A 27830-nucleotide genomic window follows, 5' to 3' on the forward strand; every position below is an offset into this window, starting at 1 on the left:
GACCATGGTGGCTCTGGGCGGACCACCACAGGCCTGGGCCCCTGAGGTGGGTGCCACCCACGCCTCCCTCGGAGGACCTCCGCCTGAGCTCCCCTTCCAGTGGCTGGGCAAGCCTGGCTTCTTCATGTCCCAGCCACTCCCTGGTGTCCACCTCGACCGTTCCCCACAGGAGTTTGTTAATGACCCTCCCCTGATCCCCCATTCCTCCGCCCCTCAGGCCTTCACTTCCTCCACTCCTCCTACAGTTGTGCACAGTCCAGTTCCCATAATAAATCCCTCGTGCCCCGCAAATCAAGTCGGCTCTCAGCTTGGCTGGCTTGGCTTGACTCTGTTCTTTGAGTCTGCTCCGTTTTCGTTCAATCATCCAATGTCTTGCCACCAAAATTTTTACTCCTGTCATCTGACCTGTTCGCCCACCTTTATATGGATTAAAAATTTTTTTTTTTTTTTAATTTGTTTGTTGTGGTTTTTTTATTGACGTGGCGGTGGGGAGGGAAAGTTTGGTGTGTTTGCTCCATCTGGTGTTGTAACCCAGGAGCCTTCTCGCCGGTGAGGTCTTGGCACAGAGCCCACTTCCCACCCAGTCCTGTGACTCCACACAGGAGACCCTCCTCCCCCCTCTCCCGCCAGCCTGCTCATCCTTAGAGACACTGCTCTGGGAAGCTTTTTTTGGCCATCGGGCTGGGTTAGGTGCCCCACCGCTTTCCCCCAATAATATACTGACCTCAGTGTCGTAATTGTCTTTGTGACCCTGGCACCTGGGACAGTGCCTGGCCGGGGGGGGGGGGGTGGTGCCCACAAATGTTTCACGATGAATGAATGAAAAAGGTACCCGTTTTGCTGACCCTTTTGCTTTGTTTGCATTAAAAAAACAAAAGAAAACAGGAAGATGACTTGTGTCTGGCATGGAAGGAGGGAGAGAGGAGACAGCTACAATTTAAAGGAGCCAAATAAAATGTTGTGAACCTTAGGATTCTCGGACAAAACAAGAGCTTTAATAGATGGCCATGTTATTCCCAGGTTAGCTTTAAAAAGAGCCCTGAGAGGGGCGCCTGGGTGGTTCAGTCAGTTAAGCGTCCAACCCTTGATTTCTGATCAGGTCAGGATCTCACGGTTTGTGAGTTTGAGCCCCACGTTGGGCTCTGCACTGACAGCACAGAGCCTGCTTGGGATTCTCTCTCCCCCTGTCTCTCTCTGCCCTCCCCCCCCAAAAAAATAAGTAAATAAGCATTAAAATAAATAAATAAACAAAAAAGAGCCCTGAGCAATCTAATCTACTATGCCAAAGTCAGGGTAATGGTTATGCACAGAGGGCATAACTGGTAACTAGAGGGAAACAAGGGGGCCTTCTGGGGTGCTGCTAATGTTCTGTTTCTGAGTCTGGATGCTAGTTTCATGGGTGTGATCAATATGTAAAAATTCATCAAGTTGTACACTTATGATTTAAAAAAAACTTTTTTTACATTTATTTATTTTGAGAGAGATGGAGAGAGCGTGCACAAGGAAGGAGCAGAGAGAGAGAGGGTCAGAGAGAGAATGCCAAGCAGGCTCTGCACTGTCAGTGTGGAGCCTGACATGGGGCTAGATCTCACAAACCGTGAGATCATGACCTGAGCAGAAATCAAGAGGCGGATGCTCAATGGACTGAGCCACGCAGGTGCCCTTACACTTAGGATTTTTATGTTTTTTGGTAAGTATGTGATACTTCCAAAAATGTTTACAAAATGTAAATTTTTACAGATTTTTTTAAAAGTTTTTATTTATTTATTTAAGTAATCTCTACATCCAATGTGGGGCTCGAATTCACGATCCCGAGATCAAGAGTCGTGTGCTCTTCTGACTGAGACGGCCAGGTGCCCCAAAATATAATTTTTTTAAAACAAGCAAAAATCCAGCCCTAAACTTCCTCCTCCAGAAGAATATCACCACTACCACATCGCCCTCGTCCATCTTTCCAATTACATGAACCCACAAACAGATGGGTGTTTTCCTCATACCTCCTTGAATCAGATTAGTTAAATATGTGTTGAATGCAGGTATTTTAAAAGGTTGAATCATTTTTAAAACTCCCATGATGTGAACAGGAATCGAAGTGCTAATTATGCAAACGTGGGAGTTGTTGGAGCTCCTATATGAGTTGTCCCTATTTTCCCCCAGGTCTGAAAGGCGCCTTTCAGGTGATCGTGACACTAATGGCAAGAGTCTGAGTCGTTCTTGGAGACTGAAATAGATCTGTTAGGGAGATCTGAAATACAGATGTCTGGAGCCTGGCCCAAGAATTTGAAATTATAACTATGGAGTTTTATACACAGCTCCACTGAGTACCTCCTAGATGCAAATCTTCCTAAATCTCTCAATCTCTGACTGTCCATCTTCTTTGTGCCAATCAGTTAGGTCACTCAACTCAACGGCAGCCGGGAGAAGGCTAGATGCCTAGCCTACTGACGTTCTGACCCCTTAGCGATCCTCAGTCCACAATTCACCCTGAGGAAACATTGCCTGGAAACATGTGAGTCCCTCGGATTACCAAGCTGGGCTGAAGTAAGGATTGCTTTCATGGGAATTGGTGTCTTCCCACCAACTGAAATATTATCAGTTTTCCTGCAAGAACATTCATTTGTCTTGGACAAAGAGGTGAAAAAAGCCACACCATGAGAAAGGTGAACGTCGCAAGGTTAATTTCATAGCCTTAATTCGGTTCATCAATTACCTACAGAGGGCTTGCTATGTGCCAAGCACTGTTCCAGGCATTGCGGACAGAATGTTCTGCCTCTGGAGTTTTCATACTGGAAGAATGTAGGGGCCACAATTTGGTTGAAAGCTCTGTTGGCACAATGAACACAGAGTCTTAAGGTAGATTAGATGTTTGAGGTGGTTTTGGGGGCTTATGAAGTTTGAGGGCGGCTTTGCCTTTCCTTCTTGTGGCTATCGGAGCTGAAAAAAGGCAGTTCTTTCAGTCTGGAGACAAGCAAATCCAGATAATCGCCATATAATGCGGTAAATGCTGGAACAGATGAGTAAGAGAGAGTTCTGTAGATCAGAGGGGTAGTACTCAACCAGCACGGGAAGCTGGGAGAGGTCTTACAGGTGAGGAGACTAGAAATGAGCCCTGTGTGCCATGTTCTCTGAACCCCAAAGCCAAAGTACATGATTTCAAAAGTATTCATTTTCTCATCTGCCCGTTCATTTGCATTAAAGTCTTATACGGGTGTAGTAACAAAATGGCATTTAGTTATACATGTAATACGTTATTTTATTAAAAAGAATAAGATTCCAAGAAGTCAGAACTGCCCCCCAAATCTGGGATAGGTGGTGATGTTACCTGTGGTGTATTTGTCAACTGAGAATTCGCTAGTATGCTTGCATAATAACATGTTTTCATAAAGCGTTTGTTTTCTTTCTGTTTTGTCTTTTACTACCTCTTTTCCCTAAATGTGTTATTGGGGTAGTAGAGAATGATTACACCATGCAATTATATATAATACTAATACATATTATTATATGCCCAGCATGAGACAGATGTCTCTGTCAGATTATTCTGACATCCCGTCATGTTCCCTGTGAAGGACATCAATTAATTCTGAGATACATATGAATTGTACCCCAAGCTCAAATCATTGTTGAAAGCCTTTGAATGTAACTTGAATAGCTTCATCCCACGTCTCCCTCAGGTGTATATTTAATTCACTCTCCTCACAATCTACCCGGCACTCGGGTTAGAGAACTTTCTTTACAGAGGAGCTCCAGAAGATGCTTTGTAATTTACTTCTGAATAAGCCGGGTCTTCCGAGGGCTTCTCCCCCACACGGCATACTCTTGGCATCCTGTTGGCTCTTGGCAGAATCGCTGTGCCCGAATTGCGCTTTGGGGCACTGCCATCAGCCTTTATTGAGAATCATTCTAGGGAAAGCCCTGTGACCCTTGTGTCCTGTAGGTCTGTTGTCTGGGTATCACTGAGACCATTCATCCATGCATTACATATCCTGCATCCCCTCCACGAAGACTCGCAGAAGAAATTGATTTCTGATCTCAGTTATAGGAAGAAAGGTCCCTTTAATTCATTCAGTAAACATTTACTGAGTACCTGCTACTTGCGGGCAATGTGAGAGGTGCTGGGATACACTCCTAAATGAAATGCAGTCTGGTAGAGAACACACACATCAAATAAAAAATTACCCCATCGATTGTTGTAATTTCGATAAATGCTACCAAAGAAAAATAGTGTGCGTGTGGGGAGGGACTTAGGGGTGCCGATAAGGGGCCCTAGGGGCTCAGTGAAGGGCTGTTTGAGGAAGTGATATTTCTCCTTAACACTTGTATGGTTTTCTATGAATCATACTGATCCTTCTCACGTTGGCTCTTGGGAAGTTAAAAGTCAAATTTGTGACTCACTTCTAAAAAACGCATAGGATTTGGGATCTAATTTAATTTCTGGATTCATTTATTTGTAGGAAAAAATATTTTCCAATTGTGCACTATGGGCATTGGGCATACAATAGTAAATCAGATAAGCAGGCCCCACACCTCACAGAGCTTCTAGATGAGGGGGAGATCTAGACAAGGGAATGCACCATCAAACTACAGCTTGTAAGTGCTGTGCTTAGGGAAGTCCGGGCAGCAGTAGGAGAGTGGAGAGTTAGTATGATCCCCAAAAATATGTCCAGGAAATCTATTTTGGGAGAGCGAAGGCCAAGCTGAAACGTGACATTAGTGAGACAAAGGGAAGGGGGTTTTCCAACAGAGGTCTATGCACAGATCCCGATGTGGGAAAGAGAAAGAATGGCGTGTTTAGGGGACTGAAAGAGTCCCGTGTGGCTAGAACACGGGGTGGGTCATAAGGCTACAGGAGGAGTAAACTGAGGCCAGATTGTGCAGAGACTCATAAATCAAAGTGTGGTTTTGGCTTTATCCTGAAGGCAATGGAGTGGCATTGAGGAGAAAAAGTTCCTACCCTAATTTTCCCTTTGCCTCATTTTTCTCTCATATTTTACACACACAGGTACACACATATACACACACACACCCCTTTATTTATTTATTAAAATTTTTAATGTTTATTATTTTTGAGAGAGAGACAGAGAGAGTGCAGGGGAGGGGCAGAGAGAGAGAGAGAGAGAATCCAAAGCAGCCTCCAGGCTCTGAGCTGACAGCATAGAGACCAACGCGGGGCTCAAACTCACAAACCGTGAGATCATGACCTGAGCCAAAGTTGGACGCTTAACTGACTGAGCCACCCGGGCGCCCCTACACATACCCCTTTAAATCTTTTCATGTCCAAGTGACGGTATAACCAGTGAATTCACTAAATAACGTCATTAAAGAAAGCCGGTTCAAGTAAGGAAAATCCAATAGAACACACTAAAATATCATACAGCCAATAAGAGAGGACATAGACTGTTCACAGAGTATCTCTTGAAAGATAAACAAGAAACCTAATACTGGTTGCCTCTGGGAGGAAAACTAGGTGGCTGGGGGATATGTGAGGGAAGCTTTTGCTGTGTATTCCTTTGTGCCTTTTGAATTTCATACCATTTACATATCTCTTAAAAACTAAAAAGAATTTTAGTTTTTTTAAGTAGCCTCCATCCGGGCAAAACTTACACATGTAAGTCAATGGTTGTGGGCTCCTTGCTGCCATAACTTGCCCACATAATCTGTTAGAACACCCGGCCAGGATGACAGCATATTGATGTGAATGAGAAGAACGTCACTCGAAGGAGCCTCGGTGAGGAAACTATTGGCAGGATTTGGTGATGGGTGGAAAGAGGGGGTGCAAAGCAGAAAGGATTCAAAGTGAACCTTCATACGTGCTCTCAGTAGGGCATTTACACTTTTCACTCCCGGCTTCAACATATGGAATATAGTAGTCAGGATGGCATTTGCCTTCCAGGGTAGTAGAGGGAATTAAACATAGGTGAACAAGACTGTACCTGATAAGGGGAACTGAGACACAGAAACGTGAAGTCATCGCAGTGAGATTAATTACAATCGGGTGGGGAGGAGACGCCCAGGTAGACAGGCAATTTCAGCACCCTGTGATAAGTGTCTTAGGGAAAGTATTGAGCGCACCCTGGGAGGGACGTGTAGGAGGGGCACTGTCTTAGGTCGCATTCCCTAGGAACAAAGACCAAGAGGGGGTTCTTGTGGAAGTGAATAATTGAGCAATGCTCCCAAGTGAAACCTGTAAGGGAATGGGGGGAGCAGCACAGGGCAGGGAAGGTGCTAGAAAAGATGACAGGTGTGTTTAGCTCAGGGGCTGGCAAACTTTGGCCTTGCCATCAAACCTGCATTTCTATTTCTGTGACACGTATTTTGTTCAGGCACTACACTTTCTGTGTTGCAAAGACAGAATTGAGTAGTTGTGACCGGGACCATATGGCCCAAAAGCCCAATATACTTACTCTCAGGCCCTTTTCAGAAAGTGTGCGGCCCCTGGTTGAGGCTGCAGCCTGATCCCAGGGGGAGCTCTGGAACACCAAGAGCAGTGCACAGCAATCTCACCTGAGGACAAAGTGCCTGTTTGTGCCAAGACCTTCACGCTTAGAAGGGCCCTAAATCTGGAGTTCAGGAGACAGGTCCAGGTTGGAAATGTCAATTTGGGAGTCGTCAGAATATAGATGGTACTTAAAGTCAGGATGAGATCATGTAAAGAGTGATTATAGATGGAGAAGGGATCTTATGAGCCCTGGGGCATACCAGTGTTTACAGGTCAGGAACAGGAAAGGTTCTAGGAAAGGGCACCCAGAAGGAGCGGACTGTGAAACAGAAGAAAAAAAGAGAAAATGGTTTTCTAGAAGCCAGGTAAAGAACATGTTTTAAGGAGGGACTGATCAGCTCTGACAAGTGCTGTTAGGAATCATCTGGTCTTGGGGCGCCTGGGTGGCGCAGTCGGTTAAGCGTCCGACTTCAGCCAGGTCACGATCTCGCGGTCTGTGAGTTCGAGCCCCGCGTCAGGCTCTGGGCTGATGGCTCGGAGCCTGGAGCCCGTTTCCGATTCTGTGTCTCCCTCTCTCTCCGCCCCTCCCCCGTTCATGCTCTGCCTCTCTCTGTCCCCTCGCCAAAAAAAATAAATAAACATTGAAAAAAAAAATAAAATAAAAAGGAATCATCTGGTCTAGGAGCAGGATCTGGGGGCAGTATGGCTGCACTCACAAGCCCACAGGGAGTCTGTGAGCTCACAGCTGGGGAGAGGAACAGCCCGAACGTGCAAACACACACACACACACACACACCATGCACGTACAGCCACACTGGCATCTCCTATCTAGGACTTGGGAGTCTAGGCTGGGATTCAGAGGTTTGGGAGCACAAAGGTTAATTTTCAACAAGCACAGTTTCAGTGTGAATTATGTGAGCAATTACCTGATCAGAATGAGTTCAAGAGAGAGGGAAGAAATTGCAGACAACAAGTGCAAACAGCACTTTCTAGGAGCTGTGCTGAAAAGGGACACGGAGGAATGAGGGGTAGCCAGAGAATCATGTACAGTGAAGACAGAGGTTTTGAGACGGCAGACACTGCATCCTGTTAGGGGAAATGATATGATAGAGGGGAAAACCGCTGATGCACGATGGGAGAATTAACAGAGTGACGTTCTTGACTTGACAAGAAGATATGGCGCCTGAAACAATGAGGGTAGTGTGTCCACAGCACAGGGGAGAAGGCAGAGCCTGTGCGCAGAGATAGAACTAGGTTGATGGATACGGCGCTGGGAGCTCAAGAAGGTCCGATGGCTTCTATTTTCTCAGCGAAATAGGAAGCAAGACCACTGCTGAGAAAGAGTATGGGGGAGGGGAAGGCAGAGGTTCAAAGGAGGAGGAGACAGGGGACAGTGATCATCCAGAACACCCGCCGAGGGAATGGCTCATTCTTGTGTCTCCTACAGCATCTCCATTACTTCAGCAAGTATGTTCTCAGTGTCTATCATGTCCCAGCGCTAAGATAAACACCAAATGCTTCTTGAAAGAATGTGTGGACATAGCACATCCTCAAACACATCCCGAGCATGTTTTAGATTTGGAGCTGAGTGCAGCTTGGGTGGCTTGGCAGGGTAGAAGCAGTGGGGTTCCAGATTTGGAAGAAGCCAGAAGCTCTCTTTGGGCCACTACGGAAGCCTCCCAACCGGTTCCTTGGAAACCATTTGTTTGAGTCGTTTTCCTAAATGATTACAAGAGCTTGTGACAAATTGCTTCTAGGGAAGAAAACAGGGACATCGGGGTACAGAGGTGAGAAGTTTTTCAAGTACCCTTGTGTAGTGTACATAGTAAAAAAAATTAACCATGTGCATGTATCCACTATTCAAAAGAAAAACAAAATCCCCTCCTCAAAAAATTTTCTATGGTTTTTCTACTGCCTGTAGGAGAAACAAAATCCTTAACTTACTCTATAATGCTCTGCATGGTATGGCCATGCCCACCTCTCCAGCCTGATCTCTTATTCTCTCTTCCTTTGGCTCTCTCCAATGCAGCTACACTGGCCTGATGATTCAGCTGTTCTAAATTCTTCTGGGCCTCAGGGCCTTCACACAAGCTTTTCTTTCTGCCTCACTCATTCTTACTCCCCACTTCGCCCTTCCCATTCTTTGCCAGTAAATTTCAGTTCTCAGCTTTAAACTGCTTTTTCGGAGAAGACTTCTTGACTGCATCCCCAGTGCCCACCAGACTTGGTCAGTCCCCACACCGGGCACTCCAGCAGCAAAAAATTATGAAAATCACGATGAAGTGTAATTGGCTGATCAATTTGCCCCACTACGTCGTTATACCCAGGACAGGGTCCTTTGGAGCCCAGCCCAGCGTGTGGCACACAGTGGGTGCTCAATGACTATTAGCCGGAGGAAACTATGTACTTTTCTGGACCCTTCTCCATCTAAAGCAGCTGCGCTCAGGGCAGATGCGGGGGCAAGGAAGCCAGATGAGGAAGGAGCGGGAGCTGAGGCGCCCTTCTAGGCTTTCTCATTTAGAGGCCAGCAGGGGGTGACACTGCCGCTGTCCCTCGGTCCAGAGGGCGTGGCGGGAGAGATGGGCTGGGGTCGCACCACCAGCTGGCGTGAACGTGGTGCTCACGGCGCCAGAAGGTTCGGAGACACGGCGTGATGGATCTGGCCTCCTCTCGAAGGCTGCTGGGGCCAGAGGACGGATTTGCCAGGTTTGAGTCCAAAAACGGCCTCCTCCGCAAGAGAGGAAGCCTGGATCACCGACTGCGAACAAAAGATGCAAGGCAGAAAAGCCACAACCTGCCGGGTCTCCAACGCCTGCGTCTTCCGGGCGTCAGCAGCCCGGGTACAAGCCCGCAGACCAGCCCCAGCCGACGAGAAAGCGCGTCTCCCCCGCGCCTGCGCACTCGGGGCCCTGCGCCCCGCTCACCCAGACCCCGCCCCTGGGAGGGCCCTCGCGCCCGCCCCGCCCCCCGCCTCTGCGTGCGCACCGCCTGGAGCCCGCCTCCGTGAAAGACTGCCGGGCGCATGCGGCCGGGCTGGTTCACTGGCTGCCCGGGGCCCAGCGCGCGCGTCGCACACCTAGATCCTTAGCCGACGGCAGGCCTGGAAGCCGGCTTCAGGTAGGCTGACTCCAGGGATCCTGGGGGAACTGTTCTGCCGTGCAGGAATCGGCGGCGCTAGCTGAACCCGGCGCGGGACAGCCACACCGCCGGCTGATAGACACCGCTCCCACCAATCAAGGGTGAGGTGGCTCGCCGGCCTGACCAATGGGCTGCGTGCCTAACGGGAGTGGGGCGGGCGGGCGGCCAGGCCGGCTAGGAGCCGGCTCCCGCGCGCGGGGCCGCGTGGCCGGGCGCCGCTGGGAAGCCGGGCCGCAAGGGGCGTGGGGCGGCGGGAAAGGCCGCGGGGCCGGGGTCGCGGGGGCCGGCAGTACGCGCTGCAGCGCGACCTGGCTCGGCTGAGCCGGGGGCCGGGGATGACGCGTGGGACCGGGAGGGCCGTAGAGGCGCCGGAGCCCCTCTGCTCAGCCCTCCGGGAGAAGCCCCGGCGGCCGCCCCTCCTTGGGGACTGCCCGGGCCCTGGCCCCTCCGACCCTGGGGCACGGCTGCAGCCTGGCTGGGAGGCGGTTCAAGGTCCGAGACGCGCTGCCGCGTGGGGGATGGGTTCGGCGGCCTGGCCGCGGCCCCTCCGGCGCGCCCCGGCTCCAGTGGGCGGGAGGGGCCTTGCAGCTCGTCGGGGCTCGGGGTGCGGCCCCTTCGGCCCCGCAGCCGGCGCGCTCTCCTCCTGGCCGCTCGTAGAGAGCATGCCGCGTTTTAAAGAAGTTCACTACGTTTGCGTGGCACACGTAGGTCCACACTCGTAATTTCCAATCCGCAGCAGTCCTGGTGACAGGCGATGCGGGGATCACCCATTTTTCCGATGTAAGGACCCGGGCTTCAGGCACCTTGAGTGACTTGACAGGTCTCAGTACACAAGTGGTAGGGCTGGAGGTGGATCTCAAAACATTTTTATCGACAAAAAAGCTTCCCCCCCCACCCTTGCCATTTTTATTGAATTCCTCTGATGCAATTTTTTTTTAAGATTATTTTTAGGTAATCTCTACACCCATCGTGGGGCTCGAACTCCCACCCCCGAGATCAAGAGTTGCATGCTCTACCGGCTGAACCAGCCAGGCACCCCTGATACCTCTTAATATATGTTACTTCTGTGCTTGAAAACTTTCCCATGTGTCCATCCTCTTCAGAATAAAGTGCAGATTGGACATTAAGGTTTCCACATGATTTGGACCCTTGCCTACATTTCCAGCTTATTTCCCACTGTCTTCCCACAGGCACCCTCCACCCCTCCCACCCCCCCCCAGCCCCCCACCCCCCCTTCTTGGCCCTGCATCTGTTTTCTGTAGATGGCCTTCACCTTCCTGTTCACTCTGTTGCCTTCTCCATGCTTTATTTCTTGCTGTCAGTCCTTGAAGACCTGTTGCAGGTCTCAGGTCAACTAAGCAGGATCAACTTGGATCCTCTCCCCGCCGTAATTTCTCTCACGTTCCTCTGCTAGGACATGATCTATACCCTGGTCTTGCCACTGAAAGCTTTCTGCTTTCTGTTCTCCATGTGTGCCTTTCGTATGTTGTCCCTGTTTCCCACCATCAGTGGATTACTCATTTCTTTGTAAATGTTTTGTCTCTAACCGGACTGCCAGCAACTTGTGATATGAGCCCAGATCTGGTGAAGTTTTCTGGTCCCCGCTCTTCCCATAAGCAGCCTGAGGTGATCTCTGAAAATGGTTTGCTATTCACTTGACCCAGAAAACCCTACGAAATCATGCAAGTCAAGAGGTTTCAAATCTTTGTGTTCACTTTAAGAACACACGTGAAACTTCCCAGGCCATCGAGGGTATGCATATCCAAAAAGCCACCAAGTATCTGAAAGATGTCACTTTGTAGACACAGCGTGTGCCATTCCGTGTCACTGCAGTGGTGGAGTTGGTAGGTGTGGGTGTGCCCAGGCCAAACCGTGGGGCTGGACACGGGGTTGGTGGCCCAAAGAGAGCGCTGAATGTTTACTGCACGTGCTTAAACATGCAGAGAAGAATGCTGAACGTAAGGGTTTAGATGTAGATTCTCTGGTTATTGGGCACATCCAGGTGAACAAAAGCCCCCAAGCTGCGGCGCAGAACTTACAGGGCTCGTGGTCGGTTCAACCCACACGTGAGCTCTCCTGCCACGCGGAGATGGTCCTTACTAGGAAAGAACAGCTAGTTCCTAAACCAGAAGAGGAGGTTGCAGAAGAAAAAGAGATCCCAGAAGAAGCTGGAGAAACAAACACCTATGGCCTGGGAGTAAATTCTGCATAAAATAAATGCAAATAGAAGTAAAAAAAAAAAAACCAGAAACTTTTGTGGTCCCCAAATTGTCCAGCACTGTAGCACCTACATAGGGGGTCGCTCATCAGTGTGAGTGAGTGGGTCTTCTCAGCCTCTCCTACCTGGTCTGGGAGCCCATTGGGGTCTTTATTGCCAGGCACTGTGGGAGGCCGCAAGAATCTTCCCTCAAGAGAGGTGTTACCCTCTTCAGGTAAAATTGGGGCAAGTCGAATACAAACGGATGAAGGAGTCTTCTGTAAAAGTAACCTGCTCCATAACCCACTCTGAGAAATTTCTAGGAACATCTAAAATTTAGTCTGAGAATTTAGTTCTATAGTGTCAGGGATATCCCTGGATAGAACACATCTAAAATGTAGCCAAGTCTGATAATTCGTGTGTCAGTAAGGATCTGTTTCACTGTGAGGTGACAGAGTAGTGTCTCCCCCCCCCCCCCCAAATATTAGGGACTTGGGGTCAAACAAGTTTTGGGGAAACTACACTGTATACCCATTTGGGGAGATCACAGAGCATATTAACTTATTAAAGGCTACTGGAGATCTGGCCTTAAACCGATTGACTGTTTAACAACATTTCTGATTTTTATGTCCATAAAATGCTTTATGGGAACCCCACATACATTTTGCAGAAACCAAGGAGCATGCTTTTGGAAATGGTGTAACAATGGAAAGAGCAAGTCACGGTCTGGTTGTCTTCCTTGCTGTCCAAGGGGGAAGTCATTCTGAGCATTCTTACTTTGCCAAGTGTATTCATTCCTGCCTTGGGGAGTGGGGCGGGGGAATGCTTCAGGCAGAACTCCCCGGTTTCCTTGTTCCTTTCTTAGCTTATTTTTATTATAAACTGGCTTCACATGAAGCGTTCCCAGAGGAGGAAAATGTCCTGACCGTGCCAAAGCAAGCATTCTCTTCTACTTGGTGATTGTGTTTTGATCACATTTGGGTTTACTGACCAAATGATGTTTCTGAGCCTCTGAAGCTAGGGCCAGTGATGAATTCTCCCTGGCCAGCCTGTTGCTGTCACCTCGCCTCTTGCCTCTGCTGTTTCTTCCATCCACCCACCCTTTTTATCTGTCACCACATCTGCTGCTTCCATTCCCGGCCACAGCTGTACAGCTTTTTGGATTTAATGGGATCTGTCCTCTCTTTGAGTCCTCTGCCCATTATGTGTTTCAGGCTGGTTTGTTATCTGATGTTCCTTTCCTCCAGTATATATGGTTTCTCTTCATTTTATAGCTCGGAGAGAGTTTTGAGTTAAACAGCCGTACAACTGGGAAGGAGTAAGTTATTAATAAACTACAGGAGCAAACTACCTTTAACTAAAGGATTTTTAGGCTTAATTGCGACTCCTTTTAAATGTTGAAGTTCTTTTATTTTGTCTTCCGTTACCTAGCGAAGCTCTGTTTTCTTGGGGATACATTGTAGGTTAGTCAAAGACATTCTCTTTTGTGGGGCAATCAGGCAATCCAGGGCTCATCCAAGATTGAGACGTTGTTTCTCCCATGCAGGGAAAATAATGAGGCACCTGCTTTCGTACCCCGGGGTCTGCTGGCTATGTCAGCCAATGTTTGGGGCATAGCGTTCTGTCAGTTTTTTAAATTTCTTTTTTTATTAGGTCATCTCTCAAGGTTGTTGGTTGTCAGAGCTTTAAACAAAAGCTACATTATGTGACTAGTCATTGTTTTTCAACTCCTGTTTGACTAAAGCCATTCAGTGATCCTAAGAAATGTTTGTTAGGAGCTCACATCACATAACAACCTTCTAAAGTCGTGCGATGGAGAGGGAAACTGAGGCTCCCGGGGGGGGGGGGGGGTGGTTCATAGCTAGGAAGCGGTACAGCTAGCCTTTGAACCCAGATACGTTTGCTTTGTGGAAATATATTTTATCTGTAATTTTTCCTTCTTCCATTCCCAGGTCAAAAAGTAAAATGAAGTACATTCTAGTTACTGGTGGTGTTATATCAGGAATTGGAAAAGGAATCATCGCCAGCAGCGTAGGCACGATACTGAAATCATGCGGTTTACATGTAACTTCAATTAAAATTGACCCCTACATTAACATTGATGCGGGAACATTCTCTCCTTATGAGCATGGTAAGCACGATGCATTTCTTTCTTTTGTTAAAATAATAATTATGGAGTATGTGGAAGAATATACATCAGCCCTTGGAAATTGTGTGTATTTTGTATTACGTGACTTGCATTTCCTGCCTTCCAAAAAGGTCCTTAGTGTTAGCAGAATCTGTTTTTCTCACCTAGACAGAGAGGAAGCAGAAATCTAAATAGGCAACATAGTGATTAGAATCTAGAGGTTTCTATAATAGAAACCCCTCTCTGAGGGGGGAAAAATAAGACATTTTTCCCTTTCCAGTTTTTATGCTGGTCTCCTATTGTGATGGTAGGAATGAACCATTCTGGGCAAGACTTCTAGAATGACGTCTCAAAGAATGAATGTCAAACAAAGGAATGGGAGAAACTTGGAGTTGCACAACTTTGTTTGGGACTAAAGTGTAGCCCAGAAGCTGGTTTTTGTAATCAGCAGGACCTTAGTATCCAGTGTGAGCTTTGAAGGAAATCATGCTTTTATCACGTTTGAAACCTTTTGCTGCACAAGTAGGCATTGTTGAAAGTTCTTTCTCTTTAGGCAGCAGATACCACACTCCTGTAAAGTTCCCTGTCTCCACCGCCCTTGAGGCTATGATTTCCTTCCGTTCAATGCTATTTTATAACTTCCTGATTCAGACCGAGCTTGTCGATAGGCTGGAAGTAAGCTATTGCCTTCTGGAGAATGGTTGGTGATATTTTTCTTTCTTTTGTGTCATATTTAGTTTTCTAGAAATAAATTTCTCTGCTTCATGTCCAGGTAATGCAGACTTTGTTCTATTTGAGTGTTTATATTTTGAGCCTCACATTTGCCATGACATGGGTGTTTCTCACTTACCCTGACCGTTTTCACTATTCACCGCAGGCGAGGTTTTTGTGCTGGATGATGGTGGGGAAGTAGACCTTGATCTAGGGAACTATGAGCGGTTCCTAGACATCCGCCTCACCAAGGACAATAATCTGACCACTGGAAAGATCTACCAGTACGTCATTAACAAGGAACGCAAAGGAGATTACTTGGGGAAAACCGTCCAAGGTAAAACTGGATTTGCCCTCAAGGTGTGAAAACCTTAAGCAGTTTGCTTTTCTTTTGTGAACAAAAATTTACTTTTCATGCAATTTCAGCTGAAAGCGTCCAGGTATTGTTACTGAACCATGCCTTCCGTTGAAAATTTAGAGTTGTATGGCTGTTTACCCAAAAAGTAATTTGAAGGAGCCCCTGCTGCTATATGAATGCCACTGAAGCTATCAGTCTGGCATGATTTGAGCCCAGAGAGCTGTTGTTTTTACAACAGTGATGGGTGTGAAGTGATGAAGGCAGCTAGATCAGGGCAGTCAGCCAGGCCGTGTATATATGTTGTGCATGTGGGACCCACTTGTAAACAGTGGTAGGACAAGAACGTGCGTTGTGTACGTTGGTCTGCAGGCTGGTCATCGGTGCGCGTGCGCCTGTGGGAGTCTGAGAAGCGGCTGTCTGGGTCTCCTGCCCTTTTACCAGCCAGCTTCACTTATGTCCGCCTGCTGCCCTGGGGTTTTCAACAGCGTTCATTTGAGAAAATTGCCACTCTTAAAAGGTGGGGTTGGAAAACCACTGGTCTAGTGTGATGGCTTAAGTCCAAATTGGGGGCGGGGGGGGGGGGAGGTTTGCTGAAAAGTGGCTTTTCTCTGAGTTATGAGAGTGAATCTGCCCTTGGCTTTAGACTTTGCTAAATTGAAAGCCACTTAGCCCCTGCTTAGCCCATGTTTAGATCTTAGCCCTGCCACTTACCAGCTTTGTGAACACAGGCAGATTACTTAACCTCTTTGAGATCTGGCTCTCTTTTCTGCCAAATGGAGTTACTAACTACCTGGCTCTCCTGATTGCTTGGAGGGCGAAAAGAGCTGCGTGACACCGTTTCTCTGAGTTCCTGACACGTAGAAAGGGGATCAGTTAGGAATTAAGATGATCTCGATCATACAGTTTGTTGTTCTAGGCCTCCAGCGAATTCATTCTTGTGTGCATTCATTCGTCACATGTTTCTTGAACGCTCGCTGCGGACATACCCTGTCTGGCGCTGGGGCTATGGATGAAGGAGACCAGCGAGGCTCCCGCCCCCATGGGGGCTTCCGCGTGGGAGACACAAAAACAAACAGATGAAACAAGATGTCTGATAAGAGCTGTGAAGGAAATAGGAGAGAGAATGCGTGGGGACGGCCAGTTTGGACAGGTGGTTAGGGAGACTCCACGAGGGGGCATTCTGAAGGAGAGAGGCCAGCCAGGGGACAAGCGGAGGAGGGGCCTGAGGCCTGAGGCTACAGTCAGGCCAGGGGACCAGGGGGATGGGTGTGGGGAGTGGGGGCGGTGAGGTGGGCTGCAGCCAGGTTATGTAGGGCCTTTTGGGCCTTGGCCTGGAGTTTGGATTTTACTCAGAGTGGTGGGAAGCCATTGAAGAGTTTAAAACACGGGATGGGGGGAAACTGCATATTTAAAAGATCCCTTTGGCTGCTGTGTGTGCAGTAGATAATGAATATCCTTGTGCCTGAGGCACTGCTGCTTAAATACAGAGCAAGTTAAACAGTAATCCCTGCCCCTTAGGAACCTGCCTTCTGGCCCGACAGCTAGGGTTTTAAAAAGTGTTCAGCGCTGGCTGACTTTGCTGAGCACTGGCATGCTAGGCGCTCTGTTTAGCATTTTACCAGTGGTGGCTCATGAAATTTGCACAACTTTATGAAGTGGAAGCTGTTATCTCCATTTAGCGGATAGGGAAATCGAGCTTAAGAATAGTTAAGCGGTGTCCCAAGGATTCATACCTAATGAGAGGTGGAACTGAGGTTCGAATCTGACATTCTGGCCCCAGATGCTGTGCTCCTGACCACCCCGCTGTCCTGTACCCTCTCTTATCTGTGGATTGTGTATCCTCTGATAAACTGGAACATAATGGAACCGGGGCCTGGAAGGCACCCAGGTGTGAAGTGCCAGCCTTCAGCAGTAGTGGTGCGGCGGCCACAGGGTCTGTTGAATGGTGGTGCAGCCCCGGGGCCCTCTGCAGAGGGGCCAGGGCTCTGATGCGGGTTCAGGATATACTCTTGGCCTTACCCTCTTGTGCTTCTGGCCACGACTTGGAAACCTGGAAAGGAGGTCACAGGCAGTGGGAGCTCAAAGATTTCTTTAATTTTTTTTTTTTTAATGTTTATTTATTTCTGAGACAGAGAGAGACAGAGCATGAATGGGGGAGGGGCAGAGAGAGAGGGAGACACAGAATCGGAAGCAGGCTCCAGGCTCTGAGCTGTCAGCACAGAGCCCAACGCGGGGCTCGAACTCACAAACCGCGAGATCATGACCTAAGCCGAAGTCGGATGCTCAACCGACTGAGCCACCCAGGCACCCCGGAGCTCAAAGATTTCTTAACGCCACGTAAGAGTGGTCTCAAAAATATGTTTATGACCCCTTCACCGCTCCAGGCAAAGATTGCGGCCGTTTGTTGTCATAGTAAGTGTATCTCCCTCCACCAGTGTTGATAGGAAAGTGTATGTTACGTGCCTCTTTCCTCTTTTCCAGTTGTCCCTCACATCACAGATGCAATCCAGGAGTGGGTCATGAGACAGGCATTAATACCCGTGGATGAAGACGGCCTAGAGCCTCAAGTGTGTGTTATTGAGGTTTGTAGGAGTCTTTTCTAACCAAGTGTGCACACACATTCACCTCCTTAGTCAGCCATCAGCACCTGGTAAGACAGTGCTCTGTGAGGCCCTTGACCCTAACCACAGTGGGACAGGTAAGGGCACAGTGACAGTCTTGGGATGGGGCCAGGCTGTTGAACGCGAGTAGGTGCAAGCGATCAGAGGTTCAGAGCGAGCCTCTTCGTTCACTTATCATGACTGTACCAGTAAGAGCCGCGGGACACATTTTCCTCTCTCTCTTGAGAAAGTCAGCTGACCTTCATCTCTCCTCTGGTGGGAATCCTCTCATCTCTGAATGAGCCCCGTTGCTTTCAATTTCTTTACTCCTGCTCTGCTGGTCCTAGCCGTTGGATGTAAAATAGAGGACTCAGAAATTCCATCAGCCTATTACTGATACTTTGTCACACGACAGTTATTTATGGCTAAGTAGATAAGATTTAGGTTTCTTGGCTTCGTGACTGGTATGAATAAAGTTTCTAGTATATCTTTCACCTGGTCTTGTTCTTGGCCAGATCTGCCAGATCCATAACTTTGGGGAATGGAGAGCCTGTCCAGAAAAGTAGCTGTTCAGCATAAAGAAATGTCACTTACTGCTAAGTGACATGAACCGCGCTCAGAGAGTCCACATTATGCTGTTACTGATCGCTGAGCTGAGATAATGGGGTGCAGTTGTGTGAAAACTGACCCATGAAAGGAAGGGTTAGTGCTTGATCTCTAACAGAACTTTGTTCTTGTAGCTCGGTGGAACGGTGGGAGATATAGAAAGCATGCCCTTTATTGAGGCCTTCCGTCAGTTCCAGTTCAAGGTCAAAAGAGAGAACTTTTGTAATATTCACGTCAGTCTAGTCCCTCAGGTAAGGCATTCGAATTTTACTTTGTGGAGGTGGGAAGGAGAGAGAAGAGGGTGCTTTTCATTCCTTGTCTATTTTAGGTGCGTGAGATGCAGGGAATAAAGACCGTCTTTGTGAATTTAAAATTACTGTAATCAGACTTTTGGAAAAGCTCAGATGGAAAACATTTGGAAAATTAGCCAGGGAAGTTGCGGTTGAAGGTGGTGGATTGAAAATGTCCCATTTGGGGGCCCCTGGGGGGCTCAGTCAGTTATACGCATCCGAATTCTGCTCAGGTCATGAGCTTGTGGTTTGTGGATTCGAGCCCTGTGTCAGGCTTTGCGCTGACAGTGCAGAGCCTGCTTGGGATTCTCTCTGCCCCTCCCCCACTCACACTTACTCAAACTAAATAAACTTAAAAAAAAAAAATGTGCCACTTGTCTCTGCTGTACGGTGAAACCCCACTACAGCTAGAGCAAAGGGAATTTTTTTTTTTTAATGTTTGTATATTTTGAGAGAGAGAGAGTGCGTACATGCGTGCACTTGAGCAGGGGAGAAGCAGAGAGAGGGAGAGAGAAAATTCCAAGCAGGCTCCACATTGCCAGTGCAGAGCCCAGTGTGGGGCTCAATCTCATGCACCGGGAGATCATGACCTGAGCTGAAATCAAGAGTCAGATGCTTAACTGACTGAGCCACCCAGGCACTCCCAAGTGGGCAGTATTTAAATACTCAAACACATGTTAACACTGGAGAGGTATCATGAGATGGGCTGCAGGCACGGGACAGGTGCGTGTGTAATAGAGGGAGAGGGTTCCTCCTCTAGGAGGGAAATCAATAGAAAACGCCTCAAACTACATGTCTGGACGTAGCGGGAAACATACCAGAAGGATCATTTAAGAGTGGAAGATTGGCTGCCCCTGGGGTTCGAGGAAGGGGAGGGGTTCACTGTCCTGTTGTTCAGAACAGACCTTGTAGAACCATTTGACTCTAAAATCTATGCACGAGTACCTTTGACAAAAATAAAAACTAAATTAGATAAATGATCAATAAAGGAAGTTCAGAGAAAAGTCATACTTAAAAAAATTTTTTATCATAGAGAAATTAACTTTTTTTTTTTTTTCCCTTTTGTAAAATAGCCAAGTTCAACAGGGGAGCAGAAAACTAAACCCACCCAGAATAGTGTTCGGGAACTTAGAGGGCTCGGGCTTTCTCCAGATCTGGTAAGATTTTATGATTCCCTGGTTTCAAGCTTGATCTTGTATGCTTAATTAAAATCTCTCTCTCGTGGGAAAAATAAGATAAAAACTGAGAGGGAGGCAGACCATAAGAGACTCTTGAATACAGAGAACAAACTGAGGGCTGCTGGAGGGGAGGTGGGTGCGGGAGGGCCTAAATGGGTGATAGGCATTAAGGAGGGCCCTTGTTGGGCAAACCACAGGGTGTTACAAGTACGTGATGAATCACTGGACTCTTCTCCTGAAACCAGTACGACACTATGTGTTAACTAATGTGGATTTAAGTAAATTAAAAAAAAATTTTTTTAATGCAAAAAAAAAAAAATCTTCCATGTACCGTATGACTTCACTTATATGGAATTAAAAAACAAAACAAACAAAAAGAGACCTGTACATCTAGAGAACAAACTGGTGGTTGCCAGAGGGAGGGGCGGTGGGGGGATGGGCAGGATGGGAGACACAGGCTTCCAGTTATGGAATGAATAAGTCACGGGGATGAAAGGCACAGCGTAGGGAATGTGGTCAGTGGTGGTGTAATGGCGTCCTGTGGTGGTGACACAGGTAGCTGTACTTGTGAGCAGAGCGTAGGGTATACAGTTGAATCATTAGGTTGTTTTCCTGGAGCCACTGCAACATTGTGTATCAACTATACTTCAGTTTAAAAAAAAAAAAAAATCCAGAAAATTTCTGCTTCACGGCAGATAAGACCTCTGTTTTCTTGGCATGCTTTTCGTTGGTGGTGGAGAAACAGGGTTAGTGCTTTGAAGTGGGGTTGTCTTTTACAAAGATTTCCTCACGGGCATGCATGAGGTCATGCTTTGTGTCTCCTCTCTGTCTGTCATTTGTTGTCCCTTCCCCCCCCCCCCCCCCCCCGCCCAAGACATTAACTGAGGAAAACCCCAGTTGGTTCCTGTAGTTCATTATCTGTGTGTTCATCTGTACCATTCCCCACCCCTGCCTTAATGTTTCTCCGGAGCGGGATTTAGGAATTTCAGCTTTGAAAACAGGTCATTTTTTCATAGTTGGTGTGCATTGTGCCGGAGTTAACATTTTCATCCAGCTTAAGAAGCTGGTGTCTGTTTTAATTTCAGTCAGGAGAAAAACCCAACTTTGTGATCCCTTCCTTCTGTCCAAACGGCTTACTTTCTTTCCTGCTAGGTTGTGTGCAGGTGCTCAAATCCTCTGGACACATCGGTGAAGGAGAAAATATCCATGTTCTGCCACGTCGAACCTGAACAAGTAAGTAGGAATTTCATATTCACGTAAATCCTGTTGGATTTCTAGTTACCCGGAAGTCTCTTCACCACTTTCCTGAGGCTTGTTGTCCTTTCCCACTTTGAGACATTGGACCGTTCTCTAGAACTGATGCCTGTTGGCTCTGTGATTCTCCAGTACCTTACCTCTTTGGCTTTCTGAACATCCTTGCCCCCTCCTGCCACTTCTCCCCAACTCCTTGTACTCTGCTCCAGCCATGCTGAATGGGTCGCCCTCCCCGTCGGCCTGGCTTTGTCCTGTTCATTTTCATCCCTCAGGGTCCAGCCAGGACGCGGTATTGTCTGGCAGCCTTTACCTGTCAAACCACGTCACCTCCAAACCTCATGGTTGGTCTTTCTTGGGTGACCTGTGTGTATTACAGGTGCTGGTTGTGAACCTGTCCTGCTGCCCATCTGTGAGTGTGTGTGTGTGTGTGTGTGTGTGTGTGTGTGTCCACGTGTCCATCTGTGTTTGCCTCCACTCATAGACTTGGAGTTTCTTGAAGGCAAGAACCACCTCATTCAACTTTATACTCCTAGTGCCTGGTGTCTGAGGTGGTAAAGGCTCCAAACCTATTTTATTTTATCTTATTTTATTTTTTTAAGTTTGTTTGTTTGTTTGTTTGTTTATTTTGAGAGACACAGACAGTGTGAGTAGGGGAGGGGCAGAGAGAGAGGGAAAATCCCAAGCAGGCTCTGCACCATCAGCGTAGAGCCCGTTGCGGGGCTCGAGCTCATGAAACTGAGATCACGACCTGAGCCAAAACCAAGAGTCAGACACTTAACCGACTGAGCCACCCAGGTGCCCCAAACCTATTTTAGACTTTTTCATGACCTCTGCTAATGGAGGGTGCCCACCGAACAGGAAATTCAAATTTGGGGTATGGTGGGGACGTCCTGGCGGTGGTAAGTTGAGACTGTGGCTCTGGTCAGGTTTGGCTGAAGGAGGAGAGAAGGGACGTTGAGGTCGAGGAATCTGTGACTAGATTGTGGGTGGTTTGCTTTGCTGGTGGGTTACTGGGGATCAGGAGGTTTGGCTGAAGGAGGGGAGCCTTGCTGGCCTGGAGAGGAGAGAATCAGCGGCAGAGTTGTATTTCATCCATCCATTTACAGGACAGCGAGGAGTGTGGAAGTGAGGGCAAGAAAGTCTGGCCTGGCATTGAAGTGAGCAGAGCAGGACAGCCTCTGACCTCCCCATCTCAGGGGGCGCTCAGGCGTCAGGGTGTGAGCACGGCCTGGGGCCTGAGATCAGTTTCCTAGTGTGCTTCCTGATCTGGGAGCTCTGTCTCAGGGATTCGGCTTCATACTAAAGACCAGATCTTCCTCGACTTAACAAAGAGCTAAATCCTGGTAAACGTGTTGTAAGTTGAAAACATCGTAAGTCGAAAATGCAATTAGTACACCTAACCTACCTTAAGTGTGCTCAGAAAACTTACATTAGCCTGTGGGTAGGCAGAATCCTCTCACACAAAGACGATTTTACAATAAAGTGTTGAATGTCTTGTGTAGTTTACTGAACACTGTACTGAGAGTAGAAAACAAGAGTGGTTGTATGGGCACAGAATGGCTGTAAGCATATCGGTTTTTCACACTGGTGATCGTGGGGCTGATTGGGGACCGTGGCTCACTGCCACCGCTGGGCACCACGAGAGAGAGGGTACCATGAGAGAGGATACGGCCTGTTGCTAGCCTGGGAAAAGATCAAAATGCAGAGTACCCTTTCTGCCAGCTGTGTGTTTTTTTCACACCATCCTAAAGCAAAATACAGTAAGTTGAACCATTGTAAATTGGGGACTATATGTGGCGCACCAGAATAATTTTATTGTTACGAGCAACCTTTTTATCACGCACTTCAATTATTTGAGATATTTCTATCCTAGCAAGTGAGGGTAATTCAATTCCGTGGTAGACTAGGTTATTAAAATTATTCACTGTTAAAAATGTGACAGGTATTTCTAGATTTAAATTTGAATTTCAAACCGTTTGCCTGTTTTTTAATTGAGTTGCTTATCTTCTAGGAGTTCTCTGCATATTCCGAATAAAAGTCTTTCATCAGATACATGGTTTGCACATTTTCCTCCAAGGCTCTTATTTTTTTAATGGTGTCTTTTGGAACACAAAAGCTTTTACATGATGATGAACTCCAGTTTATCCATTTTTTTTCTTTATAGATTGTGCTTTTGGTATCCTATCCAAGAGCTCCATTTAACAAATGCCACAAAGATTTCCTTCTGTTTCATTCCAAAACTTTTATAATTTTAGGTCTTTTGTTTAGGCCTAGGATCCACTGTGAGTTAACTTTTATGTATAGCAACTTTCCAGTAAAAGTTGAAATTCATCTTTTTGCCTGTGGGTAGCCAGTTCTAGGTCCATTTGTTGGAAGGACTGTCCTTCAATAATAATCTATAATTTCTTCATAAAGGTGCTTTTTAAAGATTCAACTATCTTTGTGAAGTTCTTTTCTAGATTTAATTATAGGTATTCATAATTTTTGTAACTACATGAATGGCATATTTTTAAACTTAAATTTCCTGATTAGATATGACCCATGTATAGCAATCTTGCAGACTTCTGTCCATGGATCTCAAGCCTAGCAGCCTTACTGAAATTCTGTTAGTTTTGATTGTTTACCAGTAAATGCTCATGGTTTTTATGGATAAGCAATAATAGTATATGAAATTCTTGGCACTTTCTTATTTTCCAGCACATATATATATTTTTTTTCTTAAAAAATTTTTTTTAAATGTTTATTTTTGGGAGAGAGAGAGATAAGAGTGTGAGTGGGGGAGGGGCAGAGAAGACACAGAATTTGAAGCAAGCTCCAGGCTCTGAGCTGTCAGCACAGAGCCTGTCGCGGGGCTCGAACTCATGGACCATGAGATCATGACCTGGCCGAAGTTGAATGCTTAACCTACTGAGCCACCCAGGCGCCCCTTTAAAATTGTTTTTTTTTTTTTTAATGTTTATTTTTGAGAGAGAGACAGAGTGGGAGCTGGAGCGGTAGCGGGAGAGGAACAGAGAGAGAGGGAGACACAGAATTCAAAGCAGGCTCCAGGCTCTGAGCTATCAACACAGAGCCCAATGTGGGGCCTGAAGTCATGAACCATGAGATCATGACCTGAGCCCGAGTCGGATACTTAGCCGACTGAGCCACCCAGGTGCCCCTGCTTTTTTTCTTACTTAATTGTAATGGCTAATATTTCTAGTACATTATTGAATAGACGTAGTCATAGTGACCACTTTTGCCTTCTTTCAGACTTTAAATATTAAGCATTAATATTAAATATTGAACAAAATGATGTTTGCTGTGGTTTTTTTTTAAACATTTTTCACATTTTCCCTTTACTCATACACCAAGAATTTTAATCATGGATTGGTTTTGAATCTTTATTAGCTCTGCATCCACTAAGGCAAATTTTGTTTTCCTTCTTTAATTTCTTCGTGTAGTAAATCCCACTGTTAAATATCCTAATGCAGCTGTTCTCAAACTCAGCCCAGAAAAGTACTATGCCTGCTTCCCAGCCCCAGAGATTCTAGTTTAAGTGATGTGTGGTGCAGTATGGGCTTGTGGATTTTTAAAAGGTCTCCCAAGTGATTTCAGTGTACCGCCAAGTTTGACAGCCATTGTTCTTGGGACAAATCCTACTTGAACATGAGTTTTTTTAAAACTACATTTATGTTTGGTTTGTGATTTTTTAAAAAAAAATTTTTAATGTTTATTTATCATTGAAAGACAGAGACAGAGCATGAGCCGGGGAAGAACAGAGAGAGAGGGAGACACAATTTGAAGCAGGCTCCAGGCTCTGAGCTGTTAACACAGAGCCTGACGTGGGGCTCGAATTCACAAACCACGAGATCATGACCTGAGCCGAAGTCAGACGCTTAACCAGCTGAGCCACCCAGGTGCCCTGTGATTTTTTTTTTTTAAAGGATTTTTTCGTCCATGTTCTTAAGAGATTAGCCGCTAATTTTTTATTCTGTTCTTGAGTTGGTTTGGGTAATTTCTACTTTTCCTAGAAAATTGCCCTTTTTGCCATTTTCAGATTTGGAAGTTATTTTCTGACGGTGACATAGCCAGTAGGAGGGTGCCCGCCCAGTTAGCTTTTGTTTGTTTTTATTAATAACCTTTGCTCCTTTCTCCGCAGGTGATCTGTGTCCACGATGTCTCATCCATCTACCGAGTCCCCTTGTTATTAGAGGAGCAGGGGGTCGTAGATTATTTTCTCCGGAGACTTGACCTTCCGATCGAGAGGCAGCCACGAAAAATGCTGATGAAGTGGAAAGAGATGGCGGACAGGTTTGCGTCGTGATAAGGAGCTGGGAGTTGGAGCTTTTGTTCTCCTTTTCGTGAGGTCTCAGGGAATTCGTTTGTGCTGTCAGCTCATATTAGGGAAGGTCTTCGTGGTGAGAGGTGTTGAGACAGGTTCAGGGATGAGGAGGTCCTGGTAGAGCTGAGTTCAGGTCACACACCTATCGCCTTAGGTCCCCTCGACTAGAGAATCAGTGCCGACTGACCACACCTGGGCGAGCCGTCACGCCTGAGGCCCACACGGATGGCGGGCCAAGCCCGCAGCACTCCTGGGGCGCCTCCCGGCACCTGAGCTGCGTGTGGGACTGGGCTGCTCACCACGCACCAGGAAAGGAGGAGCAGGGGTGCCTAGCCTGGTGTGTGGCTACTGCTGCCAGATTGTGTCCCTCTGAGAACTGTCCCTGTTCTTTTTAAGCCCAGCGATGCTTTCACGCCACATCAGAGGTCTTCACGCGGCGCTTCAGAGCCCCGGGTGTGTGCCCTGTCACAGCTGCCGAATCAGCCCGATGGTGTTAATAAGCGCTCGTCACGTTGCTCTGTGAAGCTTACTTTCCTTTCGACACTTTCCCTTTCAGCCTTCGTCCGTCCACATGTATATCCGTATGTCGCTACAAAGATGGCGCACAGTTCTATGATATTTTTTCATACGGTATTACCAACTCGTTAAAAAAAATGTTTCTTTTGAGAGAGAGGGAGAGAGAGAATCCCAGGCAGGCTCCGTGCTGAGCACAGAGCCTGGCATGGGGCTTGATCCCACGAACCAGGAGATCATGACCTGCACTGAAAGCAAGAGTCAAACACTTAACCATCTGAGCCACCCAGGCACCCCATAAACTTTTTTGATCTGTTACTAATTACTTTATGATGAAAAAAAATTCTTTTAAATGTTTATTTATTTTTGAGACAGAGAGAGAACAGAGCATGAGCGGAGGGCGGGGGGTTTGGGGGGTGGAGACAGAATCTGGAGCAGGCTCCAGGCTCTGAGCTGTCAGCACAGAGCCCGACGCGGGACTTGAACTCACAGACCGTGAGATCATGACCTGGCCGAAGTTGGATGCTCAACCAACTGAGCCACCCTGGCGCCCCATGATGAAAATTTTTAATGAGTGTGAATTTAATGAGTGAATTTTTAATTCACTGCTGTGTGAATATTTTTGACTCTTTCCTTCATCACATTAACTCTTAATGAATTGTCTGTTCATGTCTGTTAGTTTTTCTTGCTCCTTGGGATTTTAATGTTTCCTGGTTTTGTTTTTTAAGTGTCTATCCTTTCTTTTGCTCTTTCTTTGTTCCTTCCTTCCTTCCTTCCTTCCTTCCTTCCTTCCTTCCTTATCTGCCTACCTACCTACCTACCTAATCTATCTATGTATCTGTAGAGAGAATCCCAAGCAGACTCCTCACTGTCAGCATGGAGCTCAGTACGGGGCTCAATCTCACAAACCACAGGATCATGACCTGGGCTGAAACCAAGAGTTGGACACTTAACTATCTGAGCCACCCAGGCGCCCCTAAAATCCTACTTTCTTTACAAAGCCTGCCACATGAATTTGAAAGTAGCTCCCTCTCTACTGTCCTGGAAATGAAACTCAGATAATACCTGCTCTCATTATATTCTTCCCAGAGATGTTTTTCTCCTTTTTAGAAAGCAGTTTTGATCTCATGATGGCATATACATTCTAAATAATTTGGTGTTTCTTGGCCTTTCCTAGATACGATCGCTTGCTGGAGACCTGCTCTATTGCCCTCGTGGGCAAATACACCAAGTTCTCAGACTCGTATGCCTCTGTCATTAAAGCTCTGGAGCATTCTGCCCTGGCCATCAACCACAAGTTGGAAATCAAGGTAAGGATGGGTGGTGCATATTCAGCTGAGGCATGAACGGGGAGGCCTTCTGCGTTCTCATAGATGCTGCATGATATCTACTTTATATTTTTGTAACTTAGCATTTCTTTTTAGGAAGAGAAAGGGTTCATGGTTGGCTCCTGGCTTGGAGAGAACAGTAGAACATTTTCAGGAGATGTTGAAGGGGAGAGATGATCAGAGTAGTAGTTGAGAAAGTGAGTAGTTGAATTTGAATTATCAGGTGACTGAGTAAAATTGACCCATGGGCATGGGGGGGCCCCAGTGAGCCAGAGGCACCCTGCATAATTGTTCTTCACTTACCTTTGCAGTGGAAATGCTAACACCCACCTGCTGGAGCTGGGAGGTTTCTCTGAAATGTATGTCCAGTTGCCTGGTCAGTGCCTGGAATGTGGGCAGCCTCCAGGGAATAGCACGTCTTGTGTTTTGCCCTATGACTTGATGGGCGGGGGCTGAGCCAATGGGGCACGGCCCCTGCTCATCTTCTTGGGGCAATAGAGTATTAAGGTTCGGGACTCCCAATTCTGGCTGTCCTCCCCACTGGCACTGGGGTTGGCCTTCTACTTCACCAGGTGTTTCTCAGCGTCATAATTTAGTTTGCTTTGTGCTTGCGAGCAGGTTGCTGTGGAATGTCTTACTGTATATATTTTAAGAATTATGGAATCTTATTCCACTTCCCTGACTTCCTGTTGCTGCTGCTTTGGCTCATTCATCTGCTGTATCCACTCGGACGTAGTCTGTGCCTGTTGTTAGATGCGGGGCTGAGAGGTGA

General features: G+C 47.0%; 1 protein-coding gene across 3 annotated transcripts in view; it reads left to right on the top strand.

Moving 5' to 3' along the window:
- Nucleotides 1-9387: 9387 nt before the first annotated feature.
- The window catches only part of CTPS1 (CTP synthase 1), a 30313-nt gene continuing 11870 nt past the window's right edge, over nt 9388-27830 (top strand). Inside the window, exons 1-9 of one of the 3 annotated variants that reach the window (XM_045476850.1) lie at nt 9388-9675; nt 13724-13902; nt 14777-14947; nt 17450-17550; nt 18309-18425; nt 19538-19621; nt 20795-20875; nt 25035-25186; nt 26908-27040. In XM_045476850.1, coding sequence (XP_045332806.1) covers nt 13737-13902; nt 14777-14947; nt 17450-17550; nt 18309-18425; nt 19538-19621; nt 20795-20875; nt 25035-25186; nt 26908-27040 — 1005 coding nt within the window. In that variant the 5' untranslated portion in view covers nt 9388-9675; nt 13724-13736. The remainder of the gene's footprint in view (nt 9676-13723; nt 13903-14776; nt 14948-17449; nt 17551-18308; nt 18426-19537; nt 19622-20794; nt 20876-25034; nt 25187-26907; nt 27041-27830) is intronic. The other 2 variants (XM_045476849.1, XM_045476851.1) reach the window with 2 other exon arrangements.

This window comes from Leopardus geoffroyi, chromosome C1 (genome assembly GCF_018350155.1).
Source record: "Leopardus geoffroyi isolate Oge1 chromosome C1, O.geoffroyi_Oge1_pat1.0, whole genome shotgun sequence".
Taxonomy (NCBI): domain Eukaryota; kingdom Metazoa; phylum Chordata; class Mammalia; order Carnivora; family Felidae; genus Leopardus; species Leopardus geoffroyi.